At 44.3% G+C, this 16,062-nt stretch overlaps 1 protein-coding gene across 1 annotated transcript in view; it reads right to left on the bottom strand.

Annotated features, from left to right (window-relative positions):
* Positions 1-16,062, bottom strand: part of LOC119441725 (UDP-glucose:glycoprotein glucosyltransferase 1-like) — a 196,616-nt gene that overhangs the window by 3,496 nt on the left and 177,058 nt on the right. Inside the window, 7 exon segments of the mRNA XM_037706328.2 lie at positions 5,241-5,357; positions 7,149-7,263; positions 10,531-10,587; positions 12,846-12,949; positions 14,141-14,178; positions 14,181-14,212; positions 15,371-15,480. Of these exon segments, the coding sequence (XP_037562256.1) occupies positions 5,241-5,357; positions 7,149-7,263; positions 10,531-10,587; positions 12,846-12,949; positions 14,141-14,178; positions 14,181-14,212; positions 15,371-15,480 (573 nt within the window).

Genomic DNA, 16,062 nt, shown 5'->3' with positions numbered 1-16,062 from the left:
TCCGAGTGTCAGATATGACTGGTGGATGATAAGTTTTGCTTGCCAATATTCCGTGCTAAAAGTCATGCTTTCCGCGGTTCGCGTTCCTTTTCATCGCGATAGTGCAGTTTGCGCAGTTATCATTACTGTGCCGTCACCTTTCCTTGTTTTCAAATAAAAGAGAAGCAGAACACAAACAAAAATTTTGCAGGATAGGGGGCGCACCCTCGCACAGCGCGATCAAACTGGGTGTGCCCGCCTGTCAATGGTGATGACAGGACGGCACGCACTATACCTTCAGTATGCTTCGGCCACGCGCTCCGCTGTTTGCGTTTCTTTCCATCGCGATAGTACATACTACCCACTCCTCTAGGTAATGCATTGGCGCTTACAGAAAAAAAGTCGCAGTTTTGCCCGAAACTTAATTAGTGGCCAGCTATACAAAGTAAGGATGGTAGTTTTATCGGCCGCATAAACTTGTAAACATAGCCACACTAACTAAATTAACAAGTATGGTGTCACACCTGCACGAGCAAACATGAACGCATCTCTAGGGATGGGCGAATAGTGAATTTGGTCGAATAATTTCGAATCAAATAGTTCGAATAGTATATATCACATATTACAGTAAAACCTAGTTAATTCGAATTTCACGGGACCAAAAAAAAAAAAAAAAAAAATGTCCGAATAAACCGAATGCCGAATTATCAGGGTATCCAGAAAACAATAAGCAAATGCTTACTTCGTCAGCATGATTTTATTAGTGCAATGGATGAGCAAATCCTTTTGCTATTTTGCACAAAAGCAGTGCGGAAGCTGCAATTCTCGTCATCTCGTGACTGATTGGCTCTCGCAGCGGCAATCGAGGCCTCGCGACTTACTTCGCATTTGCGGCACGCTTTGCACCACCGCGCGCACATCTCGATTATTTTTTCGCCAGTAAGCTGACGGCCAACAGATCGCACGTCCATCGCGATGTAGCCGGTGTTCTTCATCCTCAACAGCTTTGCACCGAGTCAAACCGAAACACCTGTTTGTCGCAACCGCGGCCGCTATCAACGCGATTGTGAACGACGACTTTGCGGTGCTTAAGGCACGTGGCCGACACACAAACCGAGTCAGAACGCAACTACCGTTCACTGCAAAAACTTCAGATGAAATCGCAGTCACTATCTATGCGATCATGGATGGTCACTACGCAACTTTTTAGGCATGCGGCTGACGTGCGTATTGAGTCAAAACGAAACTACTTTTTGCTGCAACCGCTGCGGAAGAAACGGCGGCAGCTATCGACGCGATCATGGATGGCGACTATGAAATCCTGCGGCCAACGTGTTGTTATGTGCGGCGGTAAACACAATAAAGGCACAAATAGGCACGATGCATTCCGTCATTGCTGTCATTCTGTCATTCCCGTACGATTTCCGCTAATGACTATGGAAATCCAGACTCCGCCGCTTCATTTCGGTTGTACGCTAGCACCGTTCCTGCTCTCTTGCGTCGCACATTTCCGGCTCTTCAATGCAAAAACGTATAGCCTTCGTGATTTATGGTTGATGTATGGCAGCCATGACATGAAGCGTAGCCTCCGAGATGTGTACCAGCCGTCCATGGTTTCTGGCTGCCTATTCAGGAGCGCCAAATAATTTGAAAATATTGAATACCTGAATTCGAATTGAAGCGAATAACGAATATAAAATTATTTGATCGAATATTCGACAATACCGAACATTCGCCCATCCCTAAGCATCTCACTCGGTGACTGCGGAAATTTTCTGTCAAAACGCTGGAGTGAGTCAGCGCGGCAGCAGTAGCGAGCGAATTGAGCTTCGTGCCGGAGTTCACATCAACATGATCTTAGCCGCAAAAACACGAGGAGGGTGGACTGCCCCCGTCGCAGCTGGGTTTCAAGACAAAGCCGCGCGGGCAGGTGCTCACAACGCAGAATGCTGTTACCCCGCTGAGCCACAGTTGTTGCACTAGTGCTAGTGGCATTGAAAGTGCAACCACATACAATTAGCGCTCTCAATTTAACACTTTGAATCTTACAAATACACTTTCAATGGCTCATTCTAAGCGTAGAGAATCTCCCTTATGGGTGATTCCACGAGAGATCAATGCGGGTTGGTTAGGGCTGATTTAGCTGGTAGATAGTGCCAGCGGTTGCTCTCTTCTACCGCCTCTTTAAAAAGGGGGTTGAACAGGTGGAAAGAGGCGCGACATTTCCTCTCTAAGGAACTTATGTGTTTTGAGAAACATTACCTGTTCCGCACACTCTTAAGGAAATTGTCTTTTATTGAAGTATTGGCAGGCACAGATTAACTGTTCCGTGTTAACAGGGAGGGGGGGGGGGGGGGGTGTTCGTGGAACTAGTTCTTACTCTATGAAACAACGTATAGCTTCTGCGTGGCCGATTCCTTCAACCACTCCTGGATGGTGAGGTGATATTCAAAGTGCTGAGAAGTCTTTATATAAGGGGTGATTCATTGGCACTCTTAATTTAATCTGCTGCATCATTGCCTGCAAGTCCAACATGTGGTGGCATCCACTGAAACATCAGAATGAAATGCCTATTGCTGAGCTCCTTAGCTAACATCAATGACTGTCGGCCGAACTTGCTAACATACAATGCACGGGATAATTGTTGGAGCACCGCTGACAAATCTGAAAGGATGATAGCGTGCTGAGAACGCGTCCTCAGTTTACGAAGCGCTGCAGTAATGGCGGCTCTTTCCGCATTTTCAATAAGACCAACTGATCCAGAGGGCCAGATCACGTAGATCTTATGAAGCGAATCTAATAAAGCTTGCTCTTAAGAGGAACCTTGAGCTCGGGCCCAACTCCGATGCCACCTATTCAAATACATGTAAAACGCAGAAACGATTTTCTGAGATAACCACTGGGCCGATTTTACTTAAATTTGTTGCACATGAGAGAGAAAGGTAAATTCTAGTGACTGTCGGACGCGAAATGTCGATTTGTGGCCTGCATTATTTAACTGGAATTTTCAAGAATTGGTAAGTTTAAAAAAAATAGAAGCACGAAGTTTACAAATTCGTAGCTCTGCACCTATATAAAAAAATATCGCAGACCTGTGAATGGCATCTATTAGAGCATTCAAAGCAGACAAATTTTATATGCCAATTTATTTCTTACATGAATTTGTTACATTGTTTACAAGGATTTTACGCAAGTTCTACACACAAAATAGTAGTCTATTTTAAAGCCGTGTAGAATATAGCAATTTTGACCACTTTAGATTTACTATTCGATGCAGGTTACAAGATTGTGATATCATGTTTCATTGCTGAGTTAGAGTTGTAAATTTGATAGTTTCGTTTTCTGAAGCTCTGCTATTTTGTCAAGTTTATTAAACAGTTGATGACTTAAATAAAAAAATTGCAACCAACAGTCACTAGAGTTTCACTTTTCTTTTAACTGCAACAAATGTCATCAAATGTGGTGCAGTGGTTGCCGAGAAAAACGAATTCTATTTTTACATGTATTTAGATAGGAGCACCCAAGCTAAAGCTTCCTCTTAAGGCGGCGGCCACAGCGCCAGCAACTTTCAACGTATTTTGGTTTACCACCTGTTTGCCACCGCCTCCCACGGACCAACTCCCCATTCTTCTACACTCTATCAACTCGTTCAAAAGAGACGATTTTTAGAAGAGCATCATCTGAAAGCGCTAACAAAATATGGGCGCGAATGATGGCCCAGTAGCACAATTTACATCAGAAAGTTAGGCATTCGAGAACTGCGTGCTTGCAATCATGGCCAAGTTTAGGCAAGTCAGAGGCTAATGGACGTTCTTTTTACCCCGATGTCCCTATTTCTTAGCACCTTGCTGCATCCCGGCGAATCTCTCATTTCTACCACATATATTTTCATTAAAAACAAAATAATGCAAGATGTTTTTTAATGTTCTTTTTCCAGTGTCTGTGGACAGCTGTTTATGAAATTTTGAGAAAAATTAACGATGGTTTTTTTTATTTTGATTTTTAAATAGTGTTCATTTTCGTCAAAACTTCACATTTGAGACAAACTGTAAATATGGAAATTTGTGCTACAGCAACAATATTCAGCACAATTGTTAAACAGGCTAAGCATAGCCCACCAAATTTCAAAAGGCTACATGCATTAGTTTAGTAGATAAAAATTCGTAAATATAGCAAATTTCGAAAAGTGTAGCAAATTAAGAATTTTTTCTAAAACACTTCCGTTTTGCACAGAAGCCTCAAACAACGCTTGCCGACTCTTCTTTACGTATACGTTTTACACAAGAAAATGCATTCTTTGTAGCCGTAATATTTTGTATTTGACATTGTTGTGAAATTGCAAGAATGCCCGGTGCATGAAAATGGCGCCTGCAACCTGAAAAATTTCGATTTTTTTTTCTCCTAAAGTATCCATTTGTCAAAGAAGGCAAATTCACTTTCGTACTATCGAGTGATATGCGCACAAAATATAAAATATTGAATGGAATCTAAAATATGAATTTTTGGACCCGTGTTGATCTCTCGTGGAATCACCCTTATGTGTGTGCGATGTATTGAGCAGAAATATTGAGCTGTTTGCTTACAGAAACAACTCTAAAACTCAAATCACTCCCTCGAGGACCATCTTCAAGGCTCCGACAACACTTCGAAGATTTCCTACGATGCATCCAACACATCTACGAACCTATGATTTTTAAATTTCTCCACGACATTCCACCAGATAAGCACCTTATTCTTACAAAGTTTTTTACGTAACATGCCTGCCAGTTCACAAATAGCAAAAGATGTAGCCCCCCGGAAAGCATAGAGAGAAACACTAATTGGCACAAATCTGATAATATGCTATGGAGCTACAAGGCGGCTGCAAATATGAAGTTTTTCCGGCATGTTTCTCCTAAGATACTTAATTTCTATCAATTTTTATCTTGATATGCCCGACAGTTCTGATACAATGCACTTCTGAATATCCGGCAAAGCTCATAAGTACAATTAACAGAACATTGGTCATTCCCTATAATACGCTAAATTATCCCAAGAAATTATGCCCACACATCACTCTTGACCTGCCGAAGATCCTCTCCAAATTTCATTGAACTAGCTTGAATGGTTCCCTCCATAAACTTTCTTCAACATTTGGAATGGGCAACCTGGAGCGGACATACTCCACTGCATCTATTCAAAATCACAGTGTCGGTCAAAAAATGAAGGAACTTGCACAAAGTTAACTAGCAAAGCAGTTCGTCAAAGGTCTGCCATCTCACCAGGTCAATGGTCTTGGCTTGTTTCTTGGACTCATCATCGCACCATGTTTCGCACCAGAGCCATTCTTGGGGCAAGGATTTGATGGCCACCTGATGAATCATGTTGTTTGGCAGGTCCTGCAAGCAAAACATGAGTGCACTATCTGTAGTCATATCTCCACCAGGAGTACAGAATTTTGGGCTAGTTGGTTCAGTGCAGTAATTGAGGTCACAGAGCTTAACTGACACGGACAAGAAAGACAAGAGAGAAAAGAAAGATGAGCATAAGAACCAACTTATATGTTCTGCCAAAGAATTTTTCAGACCACAAAACATTAGCACACTGAAGCTGTAGCGACACAAACTTTATTTCCCTTTTCCTTTTTTCTTTAATGGGTGCTTTTCAAGTGATTACAGTTTGAAGGCTCAATAATTCCAGTGTACAGTACCACAATGAAGTTTGAAAAACAGAGCAAGTCCAAAAAAATTGTGGAGTCTGAAATATCAGCCAGGTACTGATTACTGTATTCTGGTAGCGGCAGAATACCTATGAGAGTGAAATTTAAAGAATTAAGAAATAAAATTGAAGCTAAGGGTCACATAATGGGCACTGGAGATAAAAATGACTGGGTTAACATTAAGACATAGAAAGACAACAGTTATAGATAAAAAATGCTTGGATGACATTCTAGTAGAGATTAATCCATTGGCTGCCAAAGCGGGCAAATCGCAGGCAAGCAAAAGAATTGGGGCCATGTTGCCAAAGCCGGCGATCCTTCGGGTGGGTAGTAATGCTTGTTTTTCAAAAAGTTATTTGTAGATGCTATGAATGTCAATATATGCTGGAAAACTTGAGAAACATTGCCAGTAGATAACTCTAGATGTCCACTTCAGGTGGATTTGAATTTTATTGCCAATTATATGGACACTTCAAGCGGATTTCTGCCATCACCGCCATCGGCGCCGTGAGGTTCTGTATAAAGTCCAAGGGCGATAAAATCGTCGCCGCGCGCCGTATGCTGTATGTGCGAGTGAAAGTGTGCGAGGGACACGCGCTTTCACGGCAGAGAGCAAACGCGACCGTCGCTCGAAAGGCCGTGGGGATACGAAGTAAGGATAGTAGTTTTATCGGCCGTATAAAGTTGTAAAAATTTGCTTACTAACTAAATAAACAAGCACGATGTCACATGTGCACCGGTAAAAATTAACACATCTCGCTCGATGACTGGGAAAACTCGTCAAAACGCTGGAGGGAGAAGTCGCGCCAACGGCATCAAGCAAATTGACGCGCTGGCTCTCGCTTCAACGCGAACTAAATGTCTTAAGCACAGCGCATACGAAGCTACCGGCACTCGGTGCATGCTCTTTGTACCCATTGCCGATCGCTTTGAAGATGAGGACCCCACGGGCCACATCACAGATCGCTTTCAAGATATGGCGCCCGCGCGGCAGCAGCCGCAAGAGTAGAAGGCACCCCCCTCCCCTCCCTCCCCCCCCCCTCCACCGTCTCCGTCGCCTCCTCCCTGTGCCTCGCAAGCAAACCAAGACCACGTGCTTCCGGCCGCCTTCCTCTCTCACGTGCGCGAGATTAAGCTGCGGTTGCCGGCTCACCCTCACTCGCACACACAGCGTACGGCGCGTGGCGACGGTTTTATCGCCGCTGAACTTTATGCAGGACCTCACGATGATGAGGACGACGACGGCGACGGAAAAAATTCGCTTGGAGTGTCCATATAATTGCTATCCCAATAAAGATTTCAAAAAGCCTTGTCTCTGTAAGGCTGTTGCCATCATCCATTTATTGGCCTCTGTAAAGGATCTGACTGTCTACTACCAATCAGTGGGTCAGGAGGTGCAAAAGCTATGAACAGCAATTAACAGCATCATGTCACCAAAGAGCATAAGAAGTCAAGTCTCTGGAGCACACACCTGGTCTAAGTTGGACAAGCTGTTGGGATCCTGGCTGAGGCCCTGGTACTGGCCCCGCAGTCGGTCCCCAGCAGCTATCCTCCGGAACTTCTTCAGGTCCACCACATAGAGGGCACTGCAGGCAAGTTCACCAGCACGGGATCAACAAAAGCTTGCATTATAAGGGCTAGCTGGCTTTAAGCAGGGAAGTGAAGCTGGGCTGCGTAGCTTTTGAAAAAAAGTTGCAGTGGCTTAGCTCGGCTATGCCAGGATATACGTAGCGTTAGCAAAGGTTCAGCTGATTATTCTTAGCTTTCCTGGTTGTCTAGATTGTCAAGGATTAGCTTGATTGTCATGCTTACTGCTGCTCCAATGACACACACGCGGTATACGTATTATGTGGCACATGTATATTTATTTTTGCTCAACGTCACGTTGCTTCTCTATTGCCACAAAGACGGCTCGGTGATCAGTGAAGTAACACGCTGCTGTCTCTACCGCTAATTGCCAGGCAACTACTTCGGGATCCGATGAGTCAAGCTTCTCCGTTCTTCTGCGCTGTTGAGCAGCATTTGTGCTCTCCTTCTCCATGGCTATACCACACTGGCAAACGCCAGTCAGAAGCGCAGCGGCTCCAGCGCAGTGTCAGACGGCGACTGCACAGCGAGCGCGCGCCGGCGCCAGTGCGTCTACCACGGCTACCACGTCACTCCTCTGGAATGCGCAGACCGGCGGCGGTGAGTCGCGCGCGGCGGCGGCGGAGTGCGCGAGAGGTGCCGGCTCCGGTGGCTCCGGTGCGCAAGCCGTGTGACATCACTGATCCTTGCACACGCGCAGCACGGCTCTTGATGTGCCACGCGAAACGGGCTTGGCTAGGCCAGTGTAGCTAACGCTACAAAACAAATGCTCGCACAAGTAGTGGCAGAGGGAAGGTGGTCCGGAGCTTTCCTGTTTGACAGCTAAAATTATGGTGCAAGGGCAAGGAAGCAGTTGAATACTCCTGCCACAGGGTGGTGGCCTCTTGTGCCAGACTACACAGATAATGAAGAGTATATTATGTGAGCAAATGGTTGCCTTTCTGGTGTGCAATTAGAACACACAACCCAAGAATCTGTCACCAATAATGAACGAAAGAAGAAGGGGAACCAAGGGGAACCAAGGGGCTCGATTTTGTTAATCGTAACCACATAAATCCAACAGACAATGAAACCAAGGAAAGCATCGGGGAAATTAAGTGTGGCTGAAATTAGAATGTAGAAAATAATGAAGAAAAGGGAAATGGAAAGAGGTCGAAAAGATAACTTGTCGAACCCACACCAACCAATAATGCCACTTCACCAATAATGAAGTGGCATGAACATGACGCTGCTCTGCACCTGCTGCAAGTTTGCAGCCCTTCTTGACATTGTATACTTCAACAGTGACTACAACGCATCTGTTATGGGGCACTACTTGTGCGCTTGCTCCTTCTCTTCAGTCACCCTAACGTCCAAGAACGCACAAGTTCCAGTGGATGCCTTCCCACATCATATTCACACATTATCATTGCGCCTGTAGTGCGGTAAGGACGACGACGATTAGAAAATGTATACAGTGGAAGTGGAATCTCGATGATACGATCACGGCTAATACGAATTTCCGGATGATACGAATTTTTCCGTGGTCCCGGCCGAGCCCCATAACTTTGCATTGTGCTCGAGAATGGTTGTTACGAATCGATTTTCGACTCGCGTCGGTTGATACGAATAAACACCGCCCCACCGACGGCCGCGAAAGAGAACAGCGCGCAGTCACGCGCTTTCTCCCTTTCTCTTTTGGTGCGGAGGCGCGGAAGCGGCGCCGGACAGCGCGGTGGCCACGACTGAGCGCGAAGAGTTTGAAGCGGTGGCGCTTTTGTGCTTTTCCTCCTTTTTGGCGGCCGCCCATCGGACACAGTGGCTGCTGTGCTTCGGGCCGCGTTCTTTGTGTTTGCGCCATTTTGCCTAGTCGCAGCGAGCTATGTCTACCGAGATACGATCTCGGCTGATTCGCGTGGCCATACGCCGAGGCATGGGAGCCTCCGTTGGCGCGTCTTCCGTCGACTGCATTATCGGTGCCGATGGCACAGGGCGATTGTCGGTTTCGCTGCTGTAGTCACACGGTCTAAGATAGCGCGGCACGTAATCCACGGTGCAAGGTAGCGCGGCACGTTCAGTCGGGTGCTCCTCCGCTTCTCCCGCTAATCGCCGTATTTTTCTTGCCGTAGGAGGCTTGCGTGTCCGTATTCGGAAGGCGTGCTTCGTCCAAAATTTCTTCTCCTACGAGCGACGATCCATCACTAACCTGGGAGCTCTCAGTAATCCGAATTCTGCGTGTCAAGTGAAGACGCCGGCGTGGTTTACGAAGCAGACAACTGCGGTTGCCATCTTGCCCCTGCCACAGCAGCAACCAATGGAGAGATGCCTTTCAGCACGGCAGCCAATCAGAGGCCCGCTTTCATCGGAGGGCCCGTGTGATTACCTATTGCAGACCCGCGCCTTCTTTTGTGTTTGCGCATTTATTACAAGATTGCGACGAAGGACGAATTGAGAAGCGGAACGGCGAAACTTTGAGCTTTCGAATGATACCAAGATGGCGGCGCTCGATGGCGGGAAATACGAGATATGTCTTCTTGAATTGCGGTGCTTTTGCGCGATTTAAAGCTGTTTTGTCGCCCTGGGCGCTGACGAATAAATTTTTTTCGGCCACTTTTAGTGTGTTTTCAGCCAAACCATTTTGATACAGCGTAGATTAGGCGTTGTAGATACCGAAACGCGTGGTTTTCAAAAATGAATTTTTCTCGTGATTTTCGTGATCTGATCCCCTCATCCCCCCATAATTTAGCTAGTTTTAATTGTGTTTCGATGATACAAATTTCAGCTAATACGAATATTTTTCGTGACCCCACGAGATTCGTATCATCGAGATTCCACTGTACGCATTTAAAGAAAACATAATGAAGTGGAGGAAGTGACTAGCATGCTGTATTAAGACCGCCCTTGCTACTGTTCCTGCAGATCAGTGTTTTTGGCCTCTTGGTTTACAACGTTGTGACAATACCTTACCCTCTCAATGTGCAGTTGATTTCAATTGATGAAATGATGCCACACTATGCATTCTGTTATTTCAAGCAAAGTAGAATTGCTAAGGGTGCATTGTACACTGCTTCAAACAATGGCTGCCTGGCAGTGACTGGCAGTGACTGGCACTCACAGCATCTTTTACATAAGTCACAGATGCCTATTGTGAAAGTTGAACTTCCCACTCACCACAGCTTTTGAAGAAACAATCCTGTAGTAACGTATATCTTAAACAGCCTTTGTGCCAGGTGTACAGCTCGCTTACATTGATGCAATGACACAAAGTGTTGTGGAAAGAGCCTCACCTAATGTGGTACCTGCGGCCTCCCAAGTGACTGGCCCAGTAGCCGGACTTCCAAAACCTTGCACAAGAAAGAAAAGAGAGAAACATCAGCAGTGCAATAAGGTATTGTGCAGCACAAGAATATAACAAAGCATTATTCGTAACACAACAACGATACTATGACAAAGCATGCATTACAGACAACCTTGCCCCAACACCTTTGAGGAGTGTATGCCACCAGGCGGAGCCACGGCACACAGTAAAACAATATTAACCTGCCTTCTACAGGGTGGGAGACTTCACTACCTATTTCTGATTCTGTGCCATTTGTGCTACTCCTCCCACAACAAATGACATTAGTCAATGTTGGTAGTTGAACCGTACAGAAATAAATGCATTATAATAACAAACAACTTGCAATAAGTTCAAGATTGAAGAGAAAGCAGAGAATACTTGTTGGCAAGTACTAGAAGTACAAGGCTACAGAAGTCAGCGTATTTCACGTTCAAGCACTGACTCAATTCATGCACACTCTCTGCAGGTCACAGCTGTGCTTGCTTGCAGCACAGCACAAAGGTTTGGCACACTGACAATCACAATACGAGAACTAGGTTGAATAAGGCAGTCAATTGCACTCCAGACAAAGAAAACTTTGTTCCCTACGGCATGATTCTGGCTACGTGCATCCATGCACTGACTGGAACTCATTCTGAAGAATCCTCCGCTGCAGAAATTATAGCCTCTGTAATGTCACAGCGTACATGCTTAGTGATACAGTAAAGGCTTGTTAATTCAGGAAATCAGACAATTCATACTTGCCATATAATCTTGACAATCATGTATAACTCTCCATGACATAAAATGATTATTATCCTTAGGGTGTTTGGCCACACAGTTGGTTAATTTGAATGTGCCTGATTGCCAACAGTGCACAGCAGTGTAAAAGTGTGCCAGTGCCAACTGAAATGAAGTGGCGTAGCATACACAGTGTGGGGTCTCACACGCGCTCTTGGGACAAAGGAACGACAACACAGTAGTGCAGACAATCAAAAAGGCATTTATTGCACCTTTCATACACTAATACATGCTAGCCAAATTACTACCAATAGAACATTCACATGGGCGCGCGACAAATCAAGGAAGTCCGACTCACCGCGACGGGATAGCGAGCGAATATGTTCGCCCCCTGCTATGACACCATCGCCTAGTCGTTCACGTGTACGATCACGCGAACGGTAGCGCGTTCGAACGATCCATGTTCCTCCATAATGGTGCCCTGCTCCCAGCCACGCGAGATGGTCTCGCAAAGCGTGGATCGGAGCACGCGCGGGACGTCGCTCACCGACCCCTACTCGAAGAGGAACTGCCTTCGACCTTTTTCTCCCAAGTCACCCCGCCGTTCGGTGGCGTTAGCATCGCGACACTCACGGCATCTCACGCAATGCGCCGCAACCACTACGACCGCTGCCGGCGCTTAGCCAGGCGGAGAAGCCGGATTACAGGAGACATGAACTATGCGGGGAAAACAACATCAGGGGACGCGTGAGAGTCGCGCATCCCCACAACAGCTATGATAACTTTTCAGCAAGAAACTACAGCAATGCTTTGCACTTTTTTTCCATTTCTTGTACCAGCTGCAATGATAAGTCAGAAAATTTTTTATTCTATTTATTTTTTTGCGCTGGGTAAGCCTATGGTATGCTGTGAAAGACACCATATAAATTGCTGGAAAATAGTATGATGAGCACTTTCAATGCAACTCGCATGCCAACATTGAATTCACAGACTGCACTGATGGATAATTATTTTGCTGGCCTGTTCACTGATGACGAAATAAGTGGAAGTACTTATTTGGATGAATATATGCATATTGCACTGCTGTCTCTGCAGTAGTCTGAACAAAGTAGTGAGGTTAACAGGGTGTGGAGTTGGTAATTCACATTTATGCTTGCAAAACCACATTGCAGAAAAAGCCAGAAGTAGTGAGGCCTTCATTTTGAATCACTGCATGTCGGTTCTCCGAACAAATCGTGAGTGCTGAATTATTTGCACCAACTTAGAAAAATGGCGAATTCTGAATGGCTAAACGAACTTGCAAATGCAAAATTACAAAATTTTGCAATCTTGCAATTTGACATTTGAAGCTGCAATTTTGTAAATTGGAATTGCAAAATGAACTTGAAATTGCTAAATGCAAACGGGTAACGGATTTCAACATGTGCTGGTGCATGAACATTTTCTTTGTCTATTAAATAATTCCGCATTTGGATAACCGAACATTTTTCCAGGCTTATATCCCAATTCACCTACTTCTGCTGCATTAGAAGCTGTACTAACCTGTAACCATCCATGTCCTTACGGCTGTCACAGAAGGGTGTGTAGCCGTATGGGGCTCCACCAAGATCCAAGTCCCGTAGCTCCTTCATGTCAGCCCTCACCACCTTAATTGGATGCGGCAGGAAGGTTTATGATCAGCACTGCACTGCTCATAATTACTACAGATAGGATTAAAATATGTTTGGCAAAAACAGAAAGGCAGAAATTTTTGCAAGACAAAACGTCTATTTATGCCACAATCTTCTGACACATTTTGGAAAGTTGTATGCCCTAAAGTGGCAAGAAATCAGAGCAATGAACACACAACATTTATCAATGCATAAAGAAAATGTAGGGAAGAAAAAGGATAATACACGAAAGTGCACAATCTGAAGTTGCTCAGAGAAATAATTATACAAGAGCATAGTGCAAGACCAAATGGCACATTTCCTCTTCTGGAGCACGCAATGCCATTCTGAGTCCTTCTTTTTTTCCCCCTTCTTTCTTCTCTCTCTCTATTAAGGGAGTGAAAGCTCATGCCTGCTTTCAATTGTTGAATGCGTGGCTGAAACTTGGAAACCATCAGAAGCACCTATTGCCTGTTGTCACCATTATTTTGATGTTCGCTTCACACCTTCACTACAATTTCCACTAAGCTTTGTGGGTCACATGACGGACCATCATTATGAACTCTACGGAAGCACTGTTTGTGTACAGGAGCACCAATGGTGCTGCTGCTGCACTGGCATGCACTGACAACAAGGCACAGTCAAGTATGTAACCTGATGTCATGAGCAATGTCAGATTTTCACCTCATGTCCTCAAATATTTGACTGTTTTTTAAGTCTCTATGATGAGTATTCTCTATGATGAGTAGGTAAGTTGGGAATTGTGTGAACTGGAAACATATCAACGAAATTCTAATGTACTAAGTATAAATACAAAAAACAGACTATCCCAAAAACAAGCCCAATTTCTTAACAGCAACACAATTCACGTCGAGACACATGACACAGCTGAAGTCACTATTACATGGTGCAACAGCAATAGCGTAAGCAACATAATAGCAGCTGACAATGTCAGTGTTTGACAATAAGACATTAATTTAAAACAAGGCTTTCACTTGCGATGTAACTTATTTTAACCAAAACCCTACAAGGGTTTGGTTGGTGTACAAATAGGGAGGTGTACACATAGGGTACACATAAGACATGTCCATTAGAGACAGGATAACATAACAGTTAACCTGAGATTTAATGCAAGTATCACTGTTCTACCACAGCTATTCAAACAAGATTCCACAAATCATACTTCACCTGGTCAGCATCGACGAAGATGATCTTCTTCACATCCAGGGAAACAATACATCCAGGAACAATATTTTATACCTGTTAAAAGATAAGGAAAAAAAAAAAAAACGCCAATGAAAATCGAAATGTAAGCTTGCAGTGTGATTAAACAGAGTTGTTCAGTTTTTGAAGTGCACTCTATACAACTAAGCGTAGCGAACTTTGTGAAAAAGAAAGCGACAAGAAATTGAGACATGTCATTTTCATACAGTGACGTTCTGCCACGAGAAAAAGTTTTTTACGTGTCACATATTAAATAAAGTGTTCACTAATTGAGTCATAAGTGAAGACACCATTCTATTGTATTTCACTGCTGCCTTCTCCTAGTTGGCCTTACGTTCAAGACAGGTGTTGTCTATTTTTTTTTTTTACTCATTAACTACTGTGAATTCACTTAACTTGATGGTGGCTTCAGAATAAAAGTATAATACATGACATAGAAATACTAGTTGTGATGGGGTATTAGTGAGGATATGAGTTCCTGCCATCACGTTCACTTTTGCTGCTTTTGTCAATCAGCACGTAGTGTAAGTGATAGTGCTCACAGTGGCCAATCAAAAACATAGAGTAGTTTTCAGTTTTACTGAAGGCAACAAATGACAAAATGATTCGCAATGCAGGGCTTGTATTACGTCTCACTGCTTATCATCTTGCCTGCAAAATTTTGCCTTCAGAGGAGCGCGAAGCAGTAGCACCAAGCTTGGAAGCAGCTGGAACTGCCGTACAGCGCTACCGTGTGCGGCAACTTAAGAACGAATGGAAAATACACAGCTGTCCAACTCAAAGAATTTGTATAGCTGTGCCAGCCAATTAAATTCACTCCTTTCCATGATGCCACAGCAGAGGCAAACTTCTTTCAAGGTTGCCGTCTCTCGGGAACTATGTTTTGGTGCGCAGAAACATGGAAGGCAAATGCAGTGTGGTTTTGCAGTTGGATCTTGTAGTTGAACCTCGACATAACGAACACAAATTTAATAAACTATCAGATTTAACAAAGCAAATCTCAAATGTGCTTTGCCAATGTCAGCATGTAACGAATAGACGCTCATCACAAATATTGAATATAACGAGGGTGTTCTTATGTTGCATGCAACTTTGTAATTACGAGTTTCAACTGCAGTGAATACTTAGATTGTCACAGAGTATAGGCAAAGTAACGAGATTAAAGGATGCCATCAGGATGTAGCACTGACTAACCCCCAAATGATGCGCTGCTTCTCGGTCTGTTGGTTGAGCCAACGCGGCCACTTGTATTGCACCAGCTCGTACTGAAAGCCGTACTCCTTGGCCATGTAAGGGAGCACGTCCTGCAGTCAACGGGTTTAACACATTTCATTCGAGGTCGCTGAAATCACTGAAGTGTGTTGCACATGTGCCCTGCGCATCAATGCAAATGAGTATTTTTCTTTGTTCTGTTTTATAGCGTTGAAACACATTCTACGTGAGCATATACCCAGCTTGTTACTTCTGTCTCGTGATTCTATGCCAATGATATTCTTATGTGGACCCAGACAAAACAACTAAAGGTCCTGAATGAGAAATTTGCTACTTGTGCTTTGAGGCTTAATTAAATGTTTTAAATCTTGATTTACCATATTTGACTCTCGATTTGTGGCTACCTCCACATAAAATTTTTTGTATTTATAGCCCTTCATTTCACTTAGGCCAAATTGGTTAAAAGCTCATACTAGTACAGTTGATCCCAGACATACAGCAGAATGTCGTTCATTAGTTTGGGGAAAAAAAACACACACACACATAAAAAAACGTACTAACTGGGAAAATGCATGATCTATAGCCATTATAAAAACTGGCAGCCTCAACTGACGCCGACATCTACGCAATGCAGAGCGTTGCGCAAATGCTTACCGCACAAGATATCCACGTGC

This window comes from Dermacentor silvarum, chromosome 2 (assembly GCF_013339745.2).
Source record: "Dermacentor silvarum isolate Dsil-2018 chromosome 2, BIME_Dsil_1.4, whole genome shotgun sequence".
NCBI classification, from domain to species: Eukaryota; Metazoa; Arthropoda; class Arachnida; order Ixodida; family Ixodidae; genus Dermacentor; species Dermacentor silvarum.
Note: the sequence above shows the minus strand (reverse complement) of the source record. Positions and strands in the feature narration are given on the sequence as shown.